The sequence below is a fragment of the Aotus nancymaae genome, unplaced genomic scaffold, assembly GCF_030222135.1.
Source record: "Aotus nancymaae isolate 86718 unplaced genomic scaffold, 86718_ANA_hifiasm-v0.15.2.pri h1tg000036l, whole genome shotgun sequence".
Lineage (NCBI taxonomy): Eukaryota > Metazoa > Chordata > Mammalia > Primates > Aotidae > Aotus > Aotus nancymaae.
In genome coordinates this window covers 43,449,723-43,469,005 of record NW_026988450.1, presented here as the reverse complement: position 1 = coordinate 43,469,005, position 19,283 = coordinate 43,449,723, and the positions used below count along the sequence as shown (strand labels likewise).

The 19,283-nt window shown below is 40.4% G+C and overlaps 1 protein-coding gene across 1 annotated transcript in view; it reads right to left on the bottom strand.

Annotated features, from left to right (window-relative positions):
- The window catches only part of LOC135278035 (integrator complex subunit 8-like), a 43,154-nt gene extending 27,189 nt beyond the window's left edge, over positions 1–15,965 (bottom strand). Inside the window, 8 exon segments of the mRNA XM_064384415.1 lie at positions 2,001–2,156; positions 3,946–4,053; positions 7,689–7,871; positions 10,346–10,397; positions 11,889–11,960; positions 12,279–12,419; positions 14,359–14,533; positions 15,821–15,965. Of these exon segments, the coding sequence (XP_064240485.1) occupies positions 2,001–2,156; positions 3,946–4,053; positions 7,689–7,871; positions 10,346–10,397; positions 11,889–11,960; positions 12,279–12,419; positions 14,359–14,533; positions 15,821–15,950 (1,017 nt within the window). The 5' untranslated portion in view covers positions 15,951–15,965.
- Positions 15,966–19,283: the final 3,318 nt, after the last annotated feature.

Here is a 19,283-nt window from a genome sequence, read left to right as displayed (position 1 = left end):
ACCAGCTTCACCTCCGTAACAAAACACAAGCAAGGCAGAGCTCTACAGGAGCAACACAGCAGCTTCCCAAATGTGAGAAGACACACCTGTTACAGCTGCTCAACTACGACTTCATCAGCACTAAACAAAACTCACATCGTTCATAAAAACACAAGCCCAGCCGGGCGCGGTGGCTCAAGCCTGTAATCCCAGCACTTTGGGAGGCCGAGGCGGGTGGATCACGAGGTCGAGAGATCGAGACCATCCTGGTCAACATTGTGAAACCCCGTCTCTACTAATACAAAAAAATTAGCTGGGCACGGTGGCGCGTGCCTGTAATCCCAGCTACTCAGGAGGCTGAGGCAGGAGAATTGCCTGAACCCAGGAGGCGGAGGTTGCGGTGAGCCGAGATCGCGCCATTGCACTCCAGCCTGGGTAACAAGAGCGAGACTCCGTCTCAAAAAAAAAAAAAAAAAAAAAAAAAAAAAACACAAGCCCATTCGAGAAATACAATTTCTAAGATACTCCTGCATGTGTAAGGGATGAATCTCAGAGTTGCCACAAAACTGTTATTGCCCCCTTCTTAGCTACCCATTACACTATTTTCTGATTTACGTATTTTGGAACTTTATTACAGTCACAGTAACATGTGCCTATCTCTGGGTGATATTCCTAAGGTCTCATTGGCACAGGTCTTACCACTCCAGTGAGGCTTTTTTGTTTTGTTGGGTTTTTCTTTCGTTTCATTTTTGAGGCAGGGTCTTGCTCTGTCACCCAGGCTGGAGTACATTGGTGCTATCATAGCTCACTGCAACCCTGAACTCCTGGGCTCAAGCGATCCTCCTGCCTTGGCCTCCCAAGTGCTAGGATTACAGGTGTGAGCCACCACATCCAGCCAACTTGTTAAAGAATCTGTATTTTATGATAATTGACCTCACCCTTCATAAACCTTCACTAAGGAGATATAACTGAAAGCTCTCTAGTCTTTATTAAATTCACTTGTATATGTATAATTAAACTTCAAGAAAGTTTTTCTTTCCTAGAACAAAGCAATACTTTTTTTAAAAAAGGGCCAAAAATAGGGGAAAGAAGTGCCATCTTGTTTTCTCTCTTCCTCTATTTTCTGTGAAAAACAAAAAATCCCCTAGATAAGAAAACTATAAAGCTGGAATAATACCCAATTGGAGACACAAAACTAAAAGTCAGTTATGGCTTTGTCGTTTCATGATTCCTATTTTGAGTTAAACAACATAAACGAATGCACTGTTTCTTCTTTAGAATGCTTTCCAACAAACACTTTAAAAGCATAATTCTAATTCCCAGTGATTTTCATAATAAAACTGAAGATAAACACCAAGAGCTGGGGGAAGGGAGGCAACAAAAGTCTCAAACGACTCATAAAGGCCTTTTCATGAAACAAACTGAGATGGTGAGTAGGTTCAAGGGCAGGCGGGCTCTGTCTGTAACAGACCATCCAAACCCACCAGAACTGCCATGTTCGCTGTGCTCCCTTTCTCCTTCAGTCTTATTATTTGGAAGGGCTAATAAAGCTGGGCTACAAGCCATACATCCAAAAGACACGAGACTTAATGTTTTGTAAAACTAAAAGCTATTAATATATTAGCAGCCAACAATCCCAGCTGCTAAACAAACACACACAACTAAAGCTGTCTACCTGCAATTTTTTAATGTTAAAAGTTCTGCTTACAAGTATTTCTTACAAAATGTATTTAAAATAGGAAAACTTTATACTTTTAAGAAAAGATAATAACAATGAAAAACTAACATCTGTGTCATGCTTTGCCTTAGAAATTATGAACTATAACTTCTCACTAGATTTTCCTAAGAATCTCAGGAAATGGGATAATTATTACCATTATATTACAGGCAGGTCTGACAGTGTAAATGACTTGCCCCAAGTCGCATAACTGGTAAACTGGTGGTGCCAGGATTCGAACTTAGTTTTGTCTGGCTTCCAAAACTTTTCAACTACACCAGCGCATCCCCCTTATAAATCTTACCTGATAGCTGCCAGATCTCAAACAAATATGGACTTGACTATATGGAGTCAATTGTTGAGATGTACTATCAGAAGAAGGTACAAGAACATCACACGCTTGACAATAGCCAGCTAACCGCTTCTCATCTATGGTACAATGAAGAGATAATGAACCTATCTGTAAAGTAAGAGGTATACACCATTATCCACTCATGTAATTTGAACAATAGTCTAGCACCACCTTAGCATGTTTTAACAGTACACGGAAATGCTAATAAATTGCTAATGAAAAGGAAATGCTCATGAAAAATTCAAAATTGGAGGAACCAAAAAACAAAAAGATTAAAGGTTTAGAACAGGGGTCAAAAAACTGTTGCTATAGGCCAAATCCAGCCTATAGTCTGTTTTTGTTTGTCCTTGGAGCTAAGAACAATTTCTGTGGGCTATAAACGACTCAAAGGGGACAAAAAAATACTAAGAATATGCAATAGAGACTGAATGTGGCCCAGAAAGCCTGGAATATTTAGTAGCTGGCCCTTTACAAAGAAAGTTTGCTGAAGCTTGGTTTAGCGTTTTCAGGCCAATATACAAAGGTGGACACCGTTATCATACCAAGTAGGTATCACAAGACATTAGCAAAGAACAAATGGTGTTAAAATTAAAGACAAGCTTAAAGGATTTAAAAGACATATACCAGACAGAGATTTAAAGGAGAGAGCAGGCTGGGCAAGGTGGCTCACGCCTGTAATCCCAGCACTTTGGAAGGCTGAGGCAGAGAGATCACAAAGTCAGGAGATCAAGGCCATCCTAGCCAACATGGTGAAACCCTGTCTCTACTAAAAATACAAAAATTAGCTAGGTGTGATGGCATGTCCCTGTAATCCCAGCTACTCAGGAGGCTGAGGCAGGAGAATTGCTTGAACCAGGGAGTTGGAGGTTGCAGTGAGCCAAGATCATGCCACTGCATTCCAGCCTGGCAACAGAGTAAGGCTCCGACTCCAAAAAAAAAAAAAAGGAGAGAGCAAAGAAAGAACAGAAATGCTTCTACCCAGAGAATTAAAAAAAAAAGTTTGAAAAAAACATGAAACTTTCAAATTATTGTATCTGAAATGCCACAAAATTAGAAACCTGATGCATTTCCTAGGCAAAGTAAAATGGGGATTTCTAGTGGGTCTAGCTAGAATAACGAAAGCATTTAAACCTCTAGGGCATTTAATCAATATCTCTACTAAGGACAGCAGAGATTGAAGCGGGAATTTTTCCAGGCACCAGGCATACAAAAAAACCTAGTTGAACACTTCACAATTCAGTCATCTGAATCATAAAAATAAAAACACAAATCATAAACACAGTAAAAATGTTTACTCATATTAGGAATTAATGAAAGGCAAGTTTATAAAAGATACCATATTTCACTCATCAAGTTAGAAAAAAAAACTTTTTAAACACTAACTGAAGTGCCCTGAGAGAAATGTACCTGGAAAGTAATTTGGTTTGATAAATTATAGCCTCAAAAAAAAAAAAAATAACCACTGACATGGTAATGCTTGTAGAAACTTAAAAGTATCTGAAATCTGAAGAAAAATTTAGGCTTGAAGATACAAATATCGCGGCTTTATAATAAACAACCTAAACGCCCAAGCATAAGGGAAATGAAGTCAGAGTACTTCCAAATGACACATTTATAATGCCTAGTCAAAGATTTAAGCAAGATACAGAGTATTTACAATGAGCTTAACTGTACAAAAACATATAACTACAAAAAAAAAATGGGAAGAAAATATATTAGATTTGGAAAAGGGGTTATTTTCAGGTTATATTACTACAAATTTTTTAAAACCAGTTTTAGCACTTTCTTGAACATTACAAATAATGAACACATTTTAATTATCCCAAAAATCAAAGCCAAAAAATGTATAGATGTTTTAAAGAACTGCATATTAAGTGCCTATTATGACTGGATTTACCTCTGCAATTAGTTCTTTGGTTCTAAAAAATTTTTCCCTGGCATTTTCATAAACAGCTGAATTTGTGGAGCCTTGCTGGAAGTATGCTGCACCCAAATCATAGCACACCTGAAATAATAATAAACACCAATTTGCTTAACAATTTCTCAGGTACTTAAGAGCTGACAGAACCAAAATTCTCTTTATCTCAGGAAAACAAAGAAAAAAAGACACACAAAAACACATATTCCAAGGAGTGGTGCTACCGTCAATGTTCTTAGTCACAAGCAACATAAACCAATTCTGGTCAATTTAAGCAGAAAACCGATTTACTGAGATTTCAGGTTGCCTACAGAATTGTTAGAAAGGCTAAAGAATCTGACTAGAAAAAAGGGCAAGAGAGGCATGCAGTCAAGATGAGAGCCAACACTGGTCTAATGAAGACACCACTGCAGACAATCTCAACACAAGATTCCACAGCTCCTGTCACCTGTAGCCACCAGGAGCAGACCCTGAAAGCAGCAGCTCCATTCCCGCAAGCGCTGCCCCTGGAAACCAGATTTTACTGTCACTGTTGCCGCTACGTACCACCACAATGGATTCTCCACCGCCCTCAATGCTATGACTTACTAGGACTAGCTCCTGATTCAGTCTAAAAGAAGTGTACCCATCTGTTTTGTAAAACTGATGTGATACGCCTGCCCTTGAGCCAGATAAGGCTAGAGAAAGCTAGTACTGGAGTTTTCAGTTTATTTTATAAGAAGCAGGCTCTGCCTCCTACAAGTCTGAAAAGATCGGAAATTCTTCTAATACAGGAGAGGGAAAAAAAAGCTGGGGAGCCCCTCAAAAGTGAAGGTGGTACACATCTAACATAACATACTGGTTAAATTAAGAAATCTAAACTAGAAAACTTTTCCAGTCGTATGTTTCTATGACAGAAGTTGTATATAAGATGTGGACAATAGGCAAAAAAGAAAAGAATTTATATGTTTTTCCAAAAGCTTTCTTAGATTGACACCTGGAATTACCAAATGCAAAACTCAAAAAAGACTCAGATTATTTAGTTCAACTTGACCATTTTATGGATAAGAATACAAAGGCCCAGAAAGTGACGTGAAAAGCACACAAGTAGTGGCAGTGCCCATGTTTGAACTGAGATTCCTAAACTCCTCAAATTTATTCTACACATGGCTGACAGATCAAGTCTTCTTAATCTGACTGACTTAAAAAGTCTTTGCCAGGTGAGGTGGCTCATGCCTGTAATCCCAGTACTTTGGGAGGCCAAGGTGGGTGGAGGTCAAGAGATGGAAACCATCCTGGCCAACATGGTGAAGCCCTGTCTCTACTAAAAATACAAAAATTAACGGGGCATGGTGGTGCACATCTGTAGTCCCAGCTACTCAGGAGGCTGAGGCAGGACAATCGCTTGAACTCAGAAGGCAAAGGTTGCAGTGAGCCGATATTATGATACTGCACTCCACCCTGGCGACAGAGTGAGACTCCATTTCAAAAAAAAAAAAAAAAAACCCACAAAAAACAAAGTCTTCAATTATTCCGCAAAACAGAAGAAAGTTCAAACTCCTTCCCCTGCTATGTAAGGATCTCTGAATCTGGCCTAATCTCTCTTCCTAAACCTTTCTACCGTACTCTATTTTAATCATACCAGTCTTCTCAATTCCCTATTCACACAAGATCCTAGAAATAAGCTTCATTCGACATCCCTTACTCCTTTTATATCACCAAACCAACCTCTGGCAACAGATACTTACTCCTCTTCCGAACTCCTAAGCCATAATCATGCCTGGTGTTCATCATGAAACCACTCTTTAGTGATAGCTTTATTAATATGGTTCCGTGCAATTCAACGAATCCAGGTTAATTCTTTTTAGCCTCTACAACATTGCTTTACACTATTTAGACCACACATGTTTGGCTGATTTTTTCTTTCTTCCTTTTTTTTTTTTTTTACTGCAACCTCCTCCCCCTGGGTTCAAGCAATTCTCCTGCCTCAGCATCCCAAGTAGCTGGGATTACAGCTAATTTTTGTAGTTTTTGTAGAGACAGGATTTCACCACATTAGCCAGGCTGGTCTCAAAACTCCTAACCTCAGGTGATCCGCCCGCCTCGGCCTCCCTTGGCTGATTTTCGTTCTAGAGAGTTCATCCTATCTGGAGTACAAGGATCCTAAAAGAGCAAAAAATACACACACACACACACACACACACACACACACACACACTTATTATAGTTATGTATAATTCTGCTTTCCAGGCAAAGATGGACTGCAAAATACCAAAAAGATATTTTCAAGTATTACTCTAGTAACTGACTAGCCACTACAATGAGTTTAGAGGTTAAGAGGTGGTCAATAGGTTTATTATAAAAACAAAAAAACCTGATAATGATGCTGCCCTGAAGGGCAGTAAGACCTGGTTTTATTGGGGAAAAAAATAACAATTTTTCTTTTAACTCTCAGGTAAATTTTAATAAAGAACCTACTTTAAATATTATCATGCCAGGAAATGAGTGTTACCATCAATTTGCCTTTCAAAAAACAGGAACTGTCACTCAGCTATGTAAGTAAAAGAACAGTTGATAGTTTACCTAGCACATAAAGATGTTTTACAGAAGTTTTGTTTTCACGTTGTATCATCCACCATATTGTGAAAATCAGAAGTGTTATCAACAACTTTTAAACAAGTTTTGAAAGATCATGAGAAACTATGCACCAGTAACACTACTATATGCAAGGTTCATCAGTGACTTTAAAAGGTTACCACCAAGTATCCTGTAATCCCAGTACTTTGGGGGGCTGAGGTGGGAGGATCCCTTGAGCCCAGGAGTTCGAGACCAGCCTGGGCAACATAGGGAGACTCTATAAATAATGAAAAATTTAAAGAAAAAAAGGTTACCAAGTCTCAATACTTCATTACTCCTACTCCTGCTATAAACTCCAGCTCATCAGGCCTTAAATAAATGATTACCTTCAGCTCTGGAAACAGCTCATCTATTCAGACACCTTCCCAAAACTGTCATAACTATTTTTACACCTTTCCAGAAAAGGAATTAGTGATAAAGAAGCCATGCCAACTCATACGACTGAAGAAAGAGAATACAATTTAGAAGGCATGATTCTAGTAGCACTCTCTAGGAAATTGCTGAATACTTTAATATCTCTATTTTACTCAAGGTTCTATTCTAGAAAGTAAGACACAGAACATTAAAAAAAAAAAAAAGAGAGAGATGTCAAAGAGTTTATAATCCAGTAGGGAAAAAAGAAGACATAAACACATAAAGTAATATCCGACAATAAGCATCAACTGAAAGCTGTGAAATGAATGAGGGGCCCAGAGTTAGAGAAAGTGGGCAAACTTAAGATCCCTGAAAAGCTACACAGTGTCTCCTGAGGTCTAGATTTTTCAAAGTCCAGCACGTTATTAGTTTTCATTTTCTTTTGTTCTGATTACATTTCTCATAATATGAATGAACTGCAAATCAATTATATATAACCGTATTCTCGGTACTTAAACTCTGTCTCCTAAATACAATCAGGAAACTATTTCAGAGACAATAGATCACATAAAATTTCCCTTCCATTTCTTTCAGAAAAATGTCAAATCTTATAAATGTATAAATACAATGCAGCTTTAATAGCATCTTAAGAGACAAAAGCAGAAATAAATTCTAATTAAAAATAGGAGGATAACCTCATACAAGATTTTCCAAAAAAATTGCCATACATTAATTAAATATCAAACGAATACCTGGCACTGCATTTCTTCGGTTCTGACTTTCGATCCAGCAGTAGAACTCTCAGTTTCTCCATTTACCATGCCTGGTTCCATGGCCAATAAATCTAGAGTTCTCATCGTATGGACATAAAGATCCTTGTTTAATTTTAGGGCTGCCTCTAGTACCAAAATAGAATCAGCAGCTTGTTCTTTCAGCTACAAAAATCAATAAACAAATTAAAACACAAAAATAGCAATTGATTATACTAACCAAAAGTATGTATAGTATATTTAGTAGCTCAGTGCACTAAGCTATTAAAACAAATTTAACACAGCAAGAGTACAATTAAATTTGCTGTAATAAAGTTACCTTAAATCAAAGAAAATAAGTTCCTACTGTGAGATTAGAAAATATGAAAAACAGGAAAGACTAGTATATTTTTTTCTGTAGAAAAGTTAATGCTTTAGGCTAGGTGCAGTGGCTCATACCTGTAATCCCAACACCTTGGGAGACCAAGCAAGGTAGGAGGATCATTTGAGGCCAGGAGTTCGAGACCCGCCTAGCCAAAGTGGAGAAATCCCGTTTCAACTAAAACTACAAAAATTAGCTGGGCGTGCTAATGCACACTTGTAATCCTAGCTACTTGTGAGGCTGAGGCACGAGAATTGCTCGAACCCAAGAGGCAGAGGTTGCAGTGAGCTAAGATTGTGCCACTGAACTCCAGCCTGGTGACAGAATAATTCTCTGTCTAAAAAAGAAAGAAAAGCTAATGCTTTGAAGATTTAGCTGGACACAGTGGCTCATGTATGTAATCCCAGCACTTTGGGGGTCTGAGGTGGGTGAATCGCTTGAGTCCAGAAGTTTGAGAACTGACTGAACAACATGGCAAAATCCCATCTCTACAAAAAATACAAAAATTAGCCAAATGTGGTGGCACGTGCCTGTAGTCCCAGATACTGAGAACACTGAGGTGGGAGGATCTCTTGAGGCCAGGAGGTGGAGGTTACAATGAGCCAAGATCAGGCCACTGCACTCCAGCCTGGGCAACAGTCAGACCCTGTCTAAAAAAGATTTGCACTATTCCACTTGATTTATTCAAGAAATGTCCATGTGCTTCAACATGCCAGCCATTTTATTAGGAACTAGATAACAAAATTCCCACATTCCAAAATAATAGAGCATATTTGCTATACAAGCAAATACAGATCGTTTCTTACCTTTTTCTCTCCTTGCCCAGCCCCTATACCTCACATGGTAATCTGGAACACTGTAGGTGTTAATTACAGAGATCATTTCTAAGTTATAGAAACTCTCAGGTTTCTAATTTTCCATTATGTAGATCAATTTAGAAATAACTGCTAGGCCCGGTGCAGTGGCTCACGCCTATAATTCCAACACTTTGGGAGGCCGAGGCAAGCAGATCACTTGAGGTCAGGTGTTTGAGACCAGCCTGGCCAACAGGGTAAAACCCCGTCTCTACTAAAAATACAAAAAATTAGCTGGGCATGGTGGCACAGGCCTATAGTCCCAGCTACTCGGGAGGCTGAGGCTGGAGAATTGCTTCAACCAGGGAGGCAGAGGTTGCAGTGAGCCAAGATCACATCACTGTCACTACAGCCTGGCGACAGAGCAATACACTGTCTCAAAAAAAAATTTAAAATTAAAATTAAAAACTGCTATAACTTATTATAAAAGTAATTTTTAAAATATAAAGTATACATGTTTGTCAGAGTTTTTGGAAAATACAAAAGAATATAAAGACATCACCTGTAAAATCAGTTTCTCATGTCAACTAATATATCATGAAATAGTCAATTTTTAAAATATAAAGTATACATGTTTGTCATAGAGTTTTTGAAAAATACAAAAGAATATAAAGACATCACCTGTAAAATTAGTTTCTCATATCAACTAATGTATCATGAAATTTACAAATAGCGGTAAAGTACTCTACTATTAGAATTGAAAGTCTATGTGTGATTTAGAATAATACCTATATCCTAATAGTAAAAACCTTAATGTCACTGCACTTAAGACCTTCTCAATTCTTGTGTTCCCCCAGATTAGAAGATGCATCTCTGAGGTCCCCAACCCCTAGGCCACGTACTGGTACCAGGAACCAGACTGCACAGCAGGAAGTGAGGAGCAGGTAAGCAAGAGAAGCTTCATCTGTAACCAAGAGAAGCTTCATCTATAAACAAGAGAAGCTTCATCTGTATTCACAGCCGCTCCCCATCGCTCACATTATAGCCTGAGCAACACCTCCTATCAGATCAATGGGGACATCAGATTCTCATCAGAGCACAACCCTATCGTGAACTACACGATAGGTGTGAGAGATCCATGTTGCACGCGACTTGTGAGAATTAATGCCTGATGAGCTGTCACTGTTTCCCACCAGCCCCAGATGGAACCACCTAGCTGCAGGAAAACAAGCTCAGGGTTTCCACTGATTCTAAGTGAGCTGGATAATCATTTCCTTATATATTACAATGTAATAATAATGGAAATAAAGTGCACAATAAATGTAATGTGTTTGAATCATCCTGAAACCACCCCCACCCCGCCCCCCATTCAGTTTCCTGGAAATTGTCTTCCCCAAAACCAGTCCCTGGTGCCAAAAACGTTGGGGACTGCTGCTCTAAAGTTGTTCCTGAAATGTTACCGTGTAACGGATGCCAGTACTTACCACTTTCAAAATGTTTTCTGTTAGCTCTTTTTCCTGTTGCATTTGATTCATACTAAAGAAAAACAATTGAAAACAAAAGTATTAAAAGTAACTCTCAAGACTAAAAAAAAATCTAAAGAGCATCATTCTTGAAAGTCAGGTTCAGTTTAAATAAGACTGTTTTTAATGTTATTTATTTTCATGTTTGGAAAAAAACCTCAACTATTATGATGCTCATTAACTTACCAGTATTTTCTCATTTACTTTGTTTGGGTTTTCTGCTTTTCAGACGGGGTCTGCCTGTCATCCAAGCTGGGGTACAGTGGCACCATCACTGCAACTTCAACCTCCTGGGCTCAAGTAATCCTCCCACCTTAACCTCCCAAAGTGTTAGGATAACAGGTGTGAGCCACAGCACCCAGCCTCATTTACTCAATTTAAGAGCAAAACTTAACAAAAGCTCATTTGTATCAAGTTAGAAACTATGCTCTCTAGCTCCAAATTTGGGTAAGCTGCCACATGGAAATTAAGATCAGGTTTAAAACTCCATCCTTCTCCACTCCCACAGCTTCACTTGACTAGCCTTAAAAATAAAAAATTTAAGCCGGGCATGGTGGATCACACCTGTAAGCCCTGCACTTTGGGAGGCCAAGAAGGGAGGATGACAAGATCAGGAGTTCAAGACCAGCCTGGCCAACATGGTGAAACTCTATCTCTACTAAAAAATACAAAAAAATTAGCCAGGCATGGTGGCGTGTGCCTCTAGTCCCAGCTACTCAGGAGTCTTAGGCAGGAGAATTGCTTGAACCCAGGAGGTGGAGGTTGCAGTCAGCTGAGATCATGCCACTGCACTCCAGCTTGGGCAAAAGAGTGAGATTTCGTCTCAAAAATAAAAATTAAATTAAATTTTAAATTTTAAAAAAGAAAACCTCCAGATACAACCAACTACTATAATTGTACTCTAATATTTACATATGTTAATTTCCCCACATAGAAATGTATCCTCTTCAAGACAATCTAATTAAATGAAAAAAATAGGCTGGGTGCCATGGCTCACACCCGTAATCCCAGCACCTTGGGAGGCCAAGGGAGGTCACCTGAGATCAACACCAGCCTGGCCTACATGGCAAAACCCCACCTCTACTAAAAAATACAAAAATCAGCTGGGTGTGGTGGCGAACACCTGCACTCCCAGCTACTCAGGAGCCTGAGATGGGAGAATCACTTGAACCCAGGAGGCAGAGGCTGCAGTGAGCTGAGATCGTACCAATGCACTTCAGCCTGGGTGACAGAGCGAGTCTCCAACTGAAAAAAACAAAACGAAACAAAAATTCAATGCTTTCAGATAAATGGCACAATTCCCAAAGTGCTTCCCTTCTCAGAGCTCTGTATCTAGCACACTACCTACTCTCTAGTCTCTCTAACTCCTTCAAATAAACCTTCACATACGCCTTCTGCCCTCCTATTCTTATTCTACTTCTTAGAACACGTTATTAAAAACTTGAAAACATTTTTAAAACTCTAATGAAAAAAGTGCCAGGAAGGGTCATAGCTGCCAACTTACACACTTAACTGAGGGGGTCCGGGTTTTGCCTGTTTGACTGGAAAACTACTTTGAACGATCGTCCTAATTGCCCTGAAAAAAAGACAGGAAAAAGAAAATTTAATACATTATAACTGTCATTTCAATTATTTCTTCAAGTACTCCTCAGGTTTGTATAAATTATCTGAAGCATTAAATGGCATGTGGTAAAGCCTTCATAAATCATCCACATTTTTATTAGACTGCTTTTCATCTACACAGTCACAAATTTTCTCCACCATCAGACTCACAGTTCCCAAGATCTGAGAAATCTCTGCAGCAGAACGGGTCCATTAAAAGCATACCCCTAAAAGCCACGGTGCAATAAAAGAGAGGTTGCCCAACACCTTCTGGGTTTATGAAAATATTTACCATCTATTGTAGAGAAGTATAGCCATGGCAGTGGTTGGAGGTAAAGTGGCCAGATCCATGTCTACATGCTTTGTCCCAGGAGGAACTTTACTGATACAGAGTAGTTCATTTAGTAGCATATTCAACACTGGAACAGACAAACTTAAAAGAAGCAAAACGTACATGTTTGCATGTTAACTGTGAAAGAAACACAAAACACATACAACAATTCCATATCCTCACTGAAAATAGCTACATTGTCAAGGAACCACATCTTCGGGTTTACCAATCAAATATGGAAAGATGTTAAGAACTTTTTATTATGAAAAAACTTAAAACATAAATAGGCAGAATATTGCCAGGTGTGGTGGCTCACACCTATAATCCCAGCAATTTGGGAGGCCGAGGCGGGCGGATCACCTGATGTTGGCAGTTCAAGACCAACCTGACCAATATGGAGAAACCCCATCTCTACTAAAAATACAAAACTTAGCCAGGTGTGGTGACACACACCTGTAATCCCAGCTACTCAGGAGGCTGAGGCAGGAGAATCGCTTGAACCTGGGAGGCGAAGGTTTGCAGTGAGCCAGGATCGTGCCATTGCACTCCAGCCTGGGCAACAAGATCAAAACTCCGTCTCAAAAAAAAAAAAAAAAAGAGTAGACAGAATATAACAAACCCCTATGTAACCATCATTTAGCAGTTATCATCTGATGGCCAATCTTATTTCATCTCTACTCTTACCCACTTCCCAAATCATTTTGTCCATAAATATTTCAGAATATATCTCAAAATTCACTCTTAATCACGATATTATTTCACATCTAAAAAATTTAGACTTGCTTACTGAACAGCCTATCAGTGTTCAATTTTCCAGCTGCCTCGCACATGCCATACTTCTTTGTACTCACTGCTATCTGTTGATGTCTCTTCAATCACGTATGGGTTCCCCCCTCAAATTAAAAATACATTTTAAAAAGTCTAATATTTAATACTGAAGAATGTGGTTTAAAAGGGGGGTTTTTGAATACTACTGGTTAGAGTATAAACTCTTTTGGAATGCAATGGGCAATATGTATCTGTCTTAAAAATGTTTATACCACATGATCCAGCAATTTAAGTATCCTAAGGATACAACTCAAAATACAGATAATTTTATGAGCAAAGATATTTCAGGCCTTGTGATTTATAATAGTGAAAAACTACAAATCAACTAATTTACTGTTAATTAAGAAACACAAATTATCCATACAACGGAATCCTCTCCAAAAAATTACAAAGGGGAAATGTTCATAGGGTATGATCACAACTTTAAGCCTATGGAGAGGAAAGAACAAAACTTACATGAAAATGTTTAAAAAAAAAAAAAAAAAAACCTCTCCCTCGCCAATTATTTCCTATTTTCTGAATTTTTCCCAACTCCCTATAAGGTATTTAATTGTGATGAGAAGGGGATGAAAATAAATCATTTCCTAACCACAGGGTTCAAAGTATTTTTAAGCAAATAAGCACTGATTCTGGATCAGCTGTTTTAATAGGAGAGAGTGATTTATGACCAGTAAAATTAACTCAATTATTCAATAGCAAATCATCCATAATACTACACATCTACCATTAATTTTTATTCACTGTCTTCAGATACGAAAGTCAATTGAGAAATTTACAACAGTTTAGGGGTAGATTTTCTCTCGTTACCACATCAAAAGTAATGTTATTCCTGCATATTTTATCAAGAATATATAGTCTTTACTTTATCATTATTTTTTTCCTGAGTCTCACTCTATCACCCAGGCTGGACAACCTCAGCCTCCCAGGTTCAAGCAATTCTCGTGCCTCAGCCTCTCAAGTTGCTGGGATTTCAGGCACCCACCACCACACTTGGCTAGAAATGGGGTTTCATCCTGATGGCCAGGACGGTCTGGAACTCCTGACCTCAAGTAATCTGCCTGCCTTGGCCTCCCAAAGTGCTTGGGATTACAGGCGTGGTGCTACAGCGCCCAGCCTGTAATTTTTAAGAGCCAGTATCATAAAAGCATATATAGAAATAAACTAAGGCATTTAAATACTACATCAGATGAAATTTCACTGAAATTTTACGTACCTTTTCTCTAATATGTCTAAGTCCCACTTCAAATGTGCAGCAACTTTAAGAGCAAGTAGTTTTAAAATACGATTTCTCTTGTTATCAGGCGGAGGTTGAACTTGGTTTTGTTCATTAACTGAAGGTTTGGAAGCCTGTTCCAAAAACTGAACTATAAGTTGAACCGGTGCAGGATCTAGGATTTAAAAGAATATGAATTCTTAAATTTAAGTTTTAATTATGAAGATACAAAAGGATTTTTTTCTGCCCCAAAAGGAGTCCAAACAGCTGTGCTGTTATAATGACTAAGAAATACCATATGTAAAAAGTGTGCTTGGGAGTTAAAGGGGAAGATCAGGAAGAGTGGTAAGGAGGAAGGGTAACAGATCAGTGTGGAAGCAAGCAAAAAAAGCACCTCACAGGGTAGCACATGATAGTTATAGATTTCTGGTTCTGCAAATAACCACTGCCAATTAGAAGAATGAGATACAAGCATTAGAACTATTATTTTGACACTTAATTACGGGGACCTCCATCAAGTTACCTCTGCACCTGTTTCCTCCAATGGAAAATAGAGGATATTACCTACTTCACATGATCATTATGAAGACTGAGTTAAAGGAGGTAACAGATGTGAACAATTAAGCACAGTGCATGGCACCCTGTAAGCACTCAACAAGTATCTTTCAAAACGAATGAATTAGGGCATTATACAGCTGGCAAAACTGCCTAAGTACGCAAACTACTTACACGGTGGTCTCTATCACTTAACGCCAGTCTATGAGACCGAAGAAGCCATATATAGATTTGAATTTAGCAAAATGCTGTCTGAGGAACTTACCTTTCCGTGCCAATACCTTTTTTGAGAATGCCTGGAGTCTTCCTCCTTCCCTAATCACAACCATTTAACTAGGTTATTAATCATTATCATCAGTATAAAAAACCATCTTACAAAAGTGCAGCAGTTCCTGCTTTAAAATATTTTCTTATTTACAACCCGACTTTGGAATAATTAAGAGTCAATAAAATTCCTTCATTGAAAAACAAAATGTTTAGGAACCTAATAACTAGCGTCAGAATCAGCATCCCATAGCCGATTCTCCCCATTTCCCTGAATTTATTCCGCTTGGGGTTCAGTGAAGGAGGGGTCCGGTCAGCCTCCCCGACCCAAGCAACCACAGGACGCGCCTCGCAGGCTCAAAACCCCAACAGTAAAAAGGTAAATCGTAAAAACGACCGAAGGGTTTGGGCTGACAGCGCCAAGCCCGCCCCTCCAGGGGTGGGAGAGCCTTTGTTTCCAGCTTTTCTTTGACCCTCCACCCGCACACGTTTTAGGCAAGCGAAGAGCCCCGCCGGAGCTGGGCTCCCTTGCGCGCCTCCCAGGCCGCAGCTTCGGTAGCCGAGAAGGCGGGGAAGGGAGGGAGGCCGGGCGGACAGCGCCGGTGGCGGCGTCCCGCTCCCCAGGTGCAGACGCCGTGCTCACCCGGGCAGGGCTTGCGCAGATGTTTCTCCAACAGTGACTCCTCCAGCAGGAACTCAAACCAGCAGGTCTGCGGCGGGGTGCAGGGCCGGCTGGAGGTGGCCGCCTCACGGTCCGCCGCCTCCGCGCTCATCCTGCCCCCGCCGCCGCCACCACCAGGGCCGCTTCCCGGCTCCAACCTGACACTTGGATACGGGCCGGGGTCAGCGGTCAGCAGAATCCGGCGGGAGAGAGGCCACGCTCCAAACGCCCCGGAAACTCACACAACCCAAAATGGCGGCGCGGGCTAGCCGGAGCAACGGTCCTGGATCTGCCTCCTCGTGCCACCGCCGCGCCTTCGGACCAATCGTTGTTAGGGTTGGAGAAGGAAGGGGCGTGACTAACCTTCGAACCACGCCTCCTCCCGGTTGCCATAGGAGACGGCAACGCGTGAAGCCGGGTCGCGGGTGGTGGTAGTTCTGTTTCCTGCTAGTTCTCAAGAGAGAAAATGAGACAGCCTCATCTAGGGTTGCAGCGGGCCTCAATATTTTAGTAAAGGCGAATGCGACGGGTTCTATTTGTGACCCAGGCTAAGTTTATCTCCGGTGCTTTCAATTTCCCGGTTCCCATTTCTGAGATTTCCTAGCACCTGGGTCCTCTCCGCAGATGCTCCCGCTGTCCTGCAGTGGGCACGAGCGTCCTGCCCGCTTCCTGGACGATGGCTGCACGCAGTGAGATCCAGCCTTTCTCCTGCTTCTTCTCAGGGCTAGTTCCCGATACGCAGAGCCTAATTAATCCTTTTGATGTCCCCGCTAGAGGCGTTGTTAACCCCATCTTACATTTACCTCCGTTCTGTGATGTTCTTGTATTTTTTATTAACAAACGATTAAAACTGAAAAAAGGTACATTACAGATCGTGACCTGATTAAGAGTGCAACCTCTAGAGTTCACCTTCTAATACTTTGGATAGGCTATTTAACCTCTCTGAATCTTAGTTTCCACATTTGTAAAGCAGGGATAATAATGCCTAATTTTAGAGTTGATCAAAGAATTGAAGCAGAGCTAAAGGATAACGCAGGTAAATGAGATAACACAGGTAAGCTGCGGCTGCTGCTGCTGCTTCTAGACGAAGTTTCAAAAAAAAAAAGTCTCACCATAACCTCTGCTCACCATAACCTCCGCCTCTCGGGTCCAAGCGATTCTCCTGCCTCAGTCTCCCAAGTAGCTGGGATTACAGGCATGCACCACCACGCCTGGCTAATTTTTGTGTTTTCAGTAGAGAGGGGGCTTCGCCATGTTGGTCAGGCTGTTCTCAAACTCCTGACCTCAGGTGATCCACCCGCTCCGACCTCCCAAAATGCTGGGATTACAGGCATGAGCCGCCGGCCAGGTAAGCTTCCTAAACAGGTCCTGAAACCTTGAAACATTAATAAATGTTAGCTAATATCATATAGTGCTTTTAGATGTGCAAATCATTTTCATACACAGTAGTCCCCCTTTATCTACAGTTTTGTGTTTCAGAGTTTCAGCTACCCGCAGTCAAACGAGACTGGAAAATATTAAATGGGAAATTCTAGAAATAAACAACTTATGAGTTTTAAATTGTGTGCTGTTGTCAATAGCATGATGGAATCTCCCACCCTCCATCCGTCGAGGACCATGAGTCATCCCTGTATCCAGTGTATCAACGCTGTCTACACTACCTGCTGTTAGTCACTTAGTATCCTCTCAGTTACTAACTTTATAATCAAGGTATCATAGTGCTTGTGTTCAAGTAACTCTTATTTTACTTCATAATAGCCCCAAAGCACAAGAGCAGTGATGCTGGCATAGGGTTATAATTGTTCTATTTTATTATTAGTTATTATTGTTAATCTCTTACTGTGCCTAATTTATAAATTAAATGTTATCATAGTACGTATATATGGGGAAAAATATACAGAGCTAGGTACCATCCTTGGCTTCAGGCATCCATTAGGAGTATTGGAATGTCTCCCCCTAGGTAAGAGACTACTGTACATGATTCTGATATTCTCTTACAGACACTCCTTTATACACCTTTTAACCAATGAGAAAACTAAGGATTCCAGAATGTCATTTCCCCGAGGTGAGCCAGGCCTTCTGGTGATCATTCCACTGTACTCAGGCTGCTACCAACATTGGATAGAAAGGACACGATCTATACCTTATAATCTTGCCCAAAATGAAGAAGGAAAGTTTGAACATAGTTTTAGGAAAAATAATGAAAATAGTTCCTTCACAAGTAAAAGTAAACAGAATGCTTCAACGGCAACAATTGCTTTGTTCTCCTCCTGTGCAATCCCTTTCCTTGGCTCTGAGCTACCTCTTCCCATCTCTTTCATTCTGGTCTAATGAACTCAGAAGAGTAGAGGGCCCTGTCTCTGGAGTTAGAAACATGGGAGCTGTCCATTCTCCCATTGCTTTTTATGCCTAATTGGTGAATAAAACATGCCACATCTACCACAAAAATATCGAATCTGCCTCTTGTTATTTTTTTAATTTAGGCCCTCATGATTGTATTAGTCTAACTCATGATTGCTAAACTGCGTTCTTCAGAGCCAGAAGAGTTTCTTGGTTGGGAGGAGGTGGGAAGCTGTGTGTATGTGTGTGTGTGTGTGTGTGCGCGCGCGCGCACGCGCGCGCAGAGTCTTGTGCAAACAGGGCTTTGGGTTGAGCACCCTCTATTCAGCCACAGCTTATCTATTTTACATATTGGGTATTAGAAGAACCCATTAATCAACAAATGTTTAAAATGACTACTTTGGACCAGGCAGCATTCGAGATGCTAAGGAGGCAACGGTGAACAAGACAGCAGACCTGGCCTCTGTGTCTGCTCACAGTGTTCACACAGAGCTCACAATGTAATCGGGAAAGCCAGTCATTAAATGTGAATCCTGGCCAGGTGCAGTGGCTCATGCCTATAATCTCAACACTTTGGAATGTTGAGACCGGAGGATCGCAGGAGCCCAGGAGTTGAAGACCAGCCTGAGCAACATAATGAGACTCCCATCTGTATATTTTTTAAAAAGCGAATCCTGAAATTGCTAAATCTTTTTTTCTTTGTTTCAATTTTTGAAATTGCTAAATCCTAACAAAGAGGAAGCATAGGATGTTGTATTTACCAAGGAGTAACCTAGTTTGGAGAGTGAAGGAAAATGGAAGTGGTGAGTTTCAGACTATTAAGCAGAAATCTGAAAAATAAATAGACGTTACCTCAGGTAAACAGGACAGAAGAAGCCGCTGGGGCAGCACTGTGTGTAGGGAAAGCATTCAAGCAGAATTTGCAGCATTCATATAGAGGCCTGAGGAAGGAAAACGCCTGGAATGTTAGGGAAATCAAAACAATTCTGATACAACCAGGACATGGAAAGGAAGGAACAGAATGTCATGGGAAGAGAATGAAGAGGTCAGTAGAGGCTAAGTTTTTGTTTTGGTTTGGTTTGAATTGGTTTGGTTTGGTTTTTTT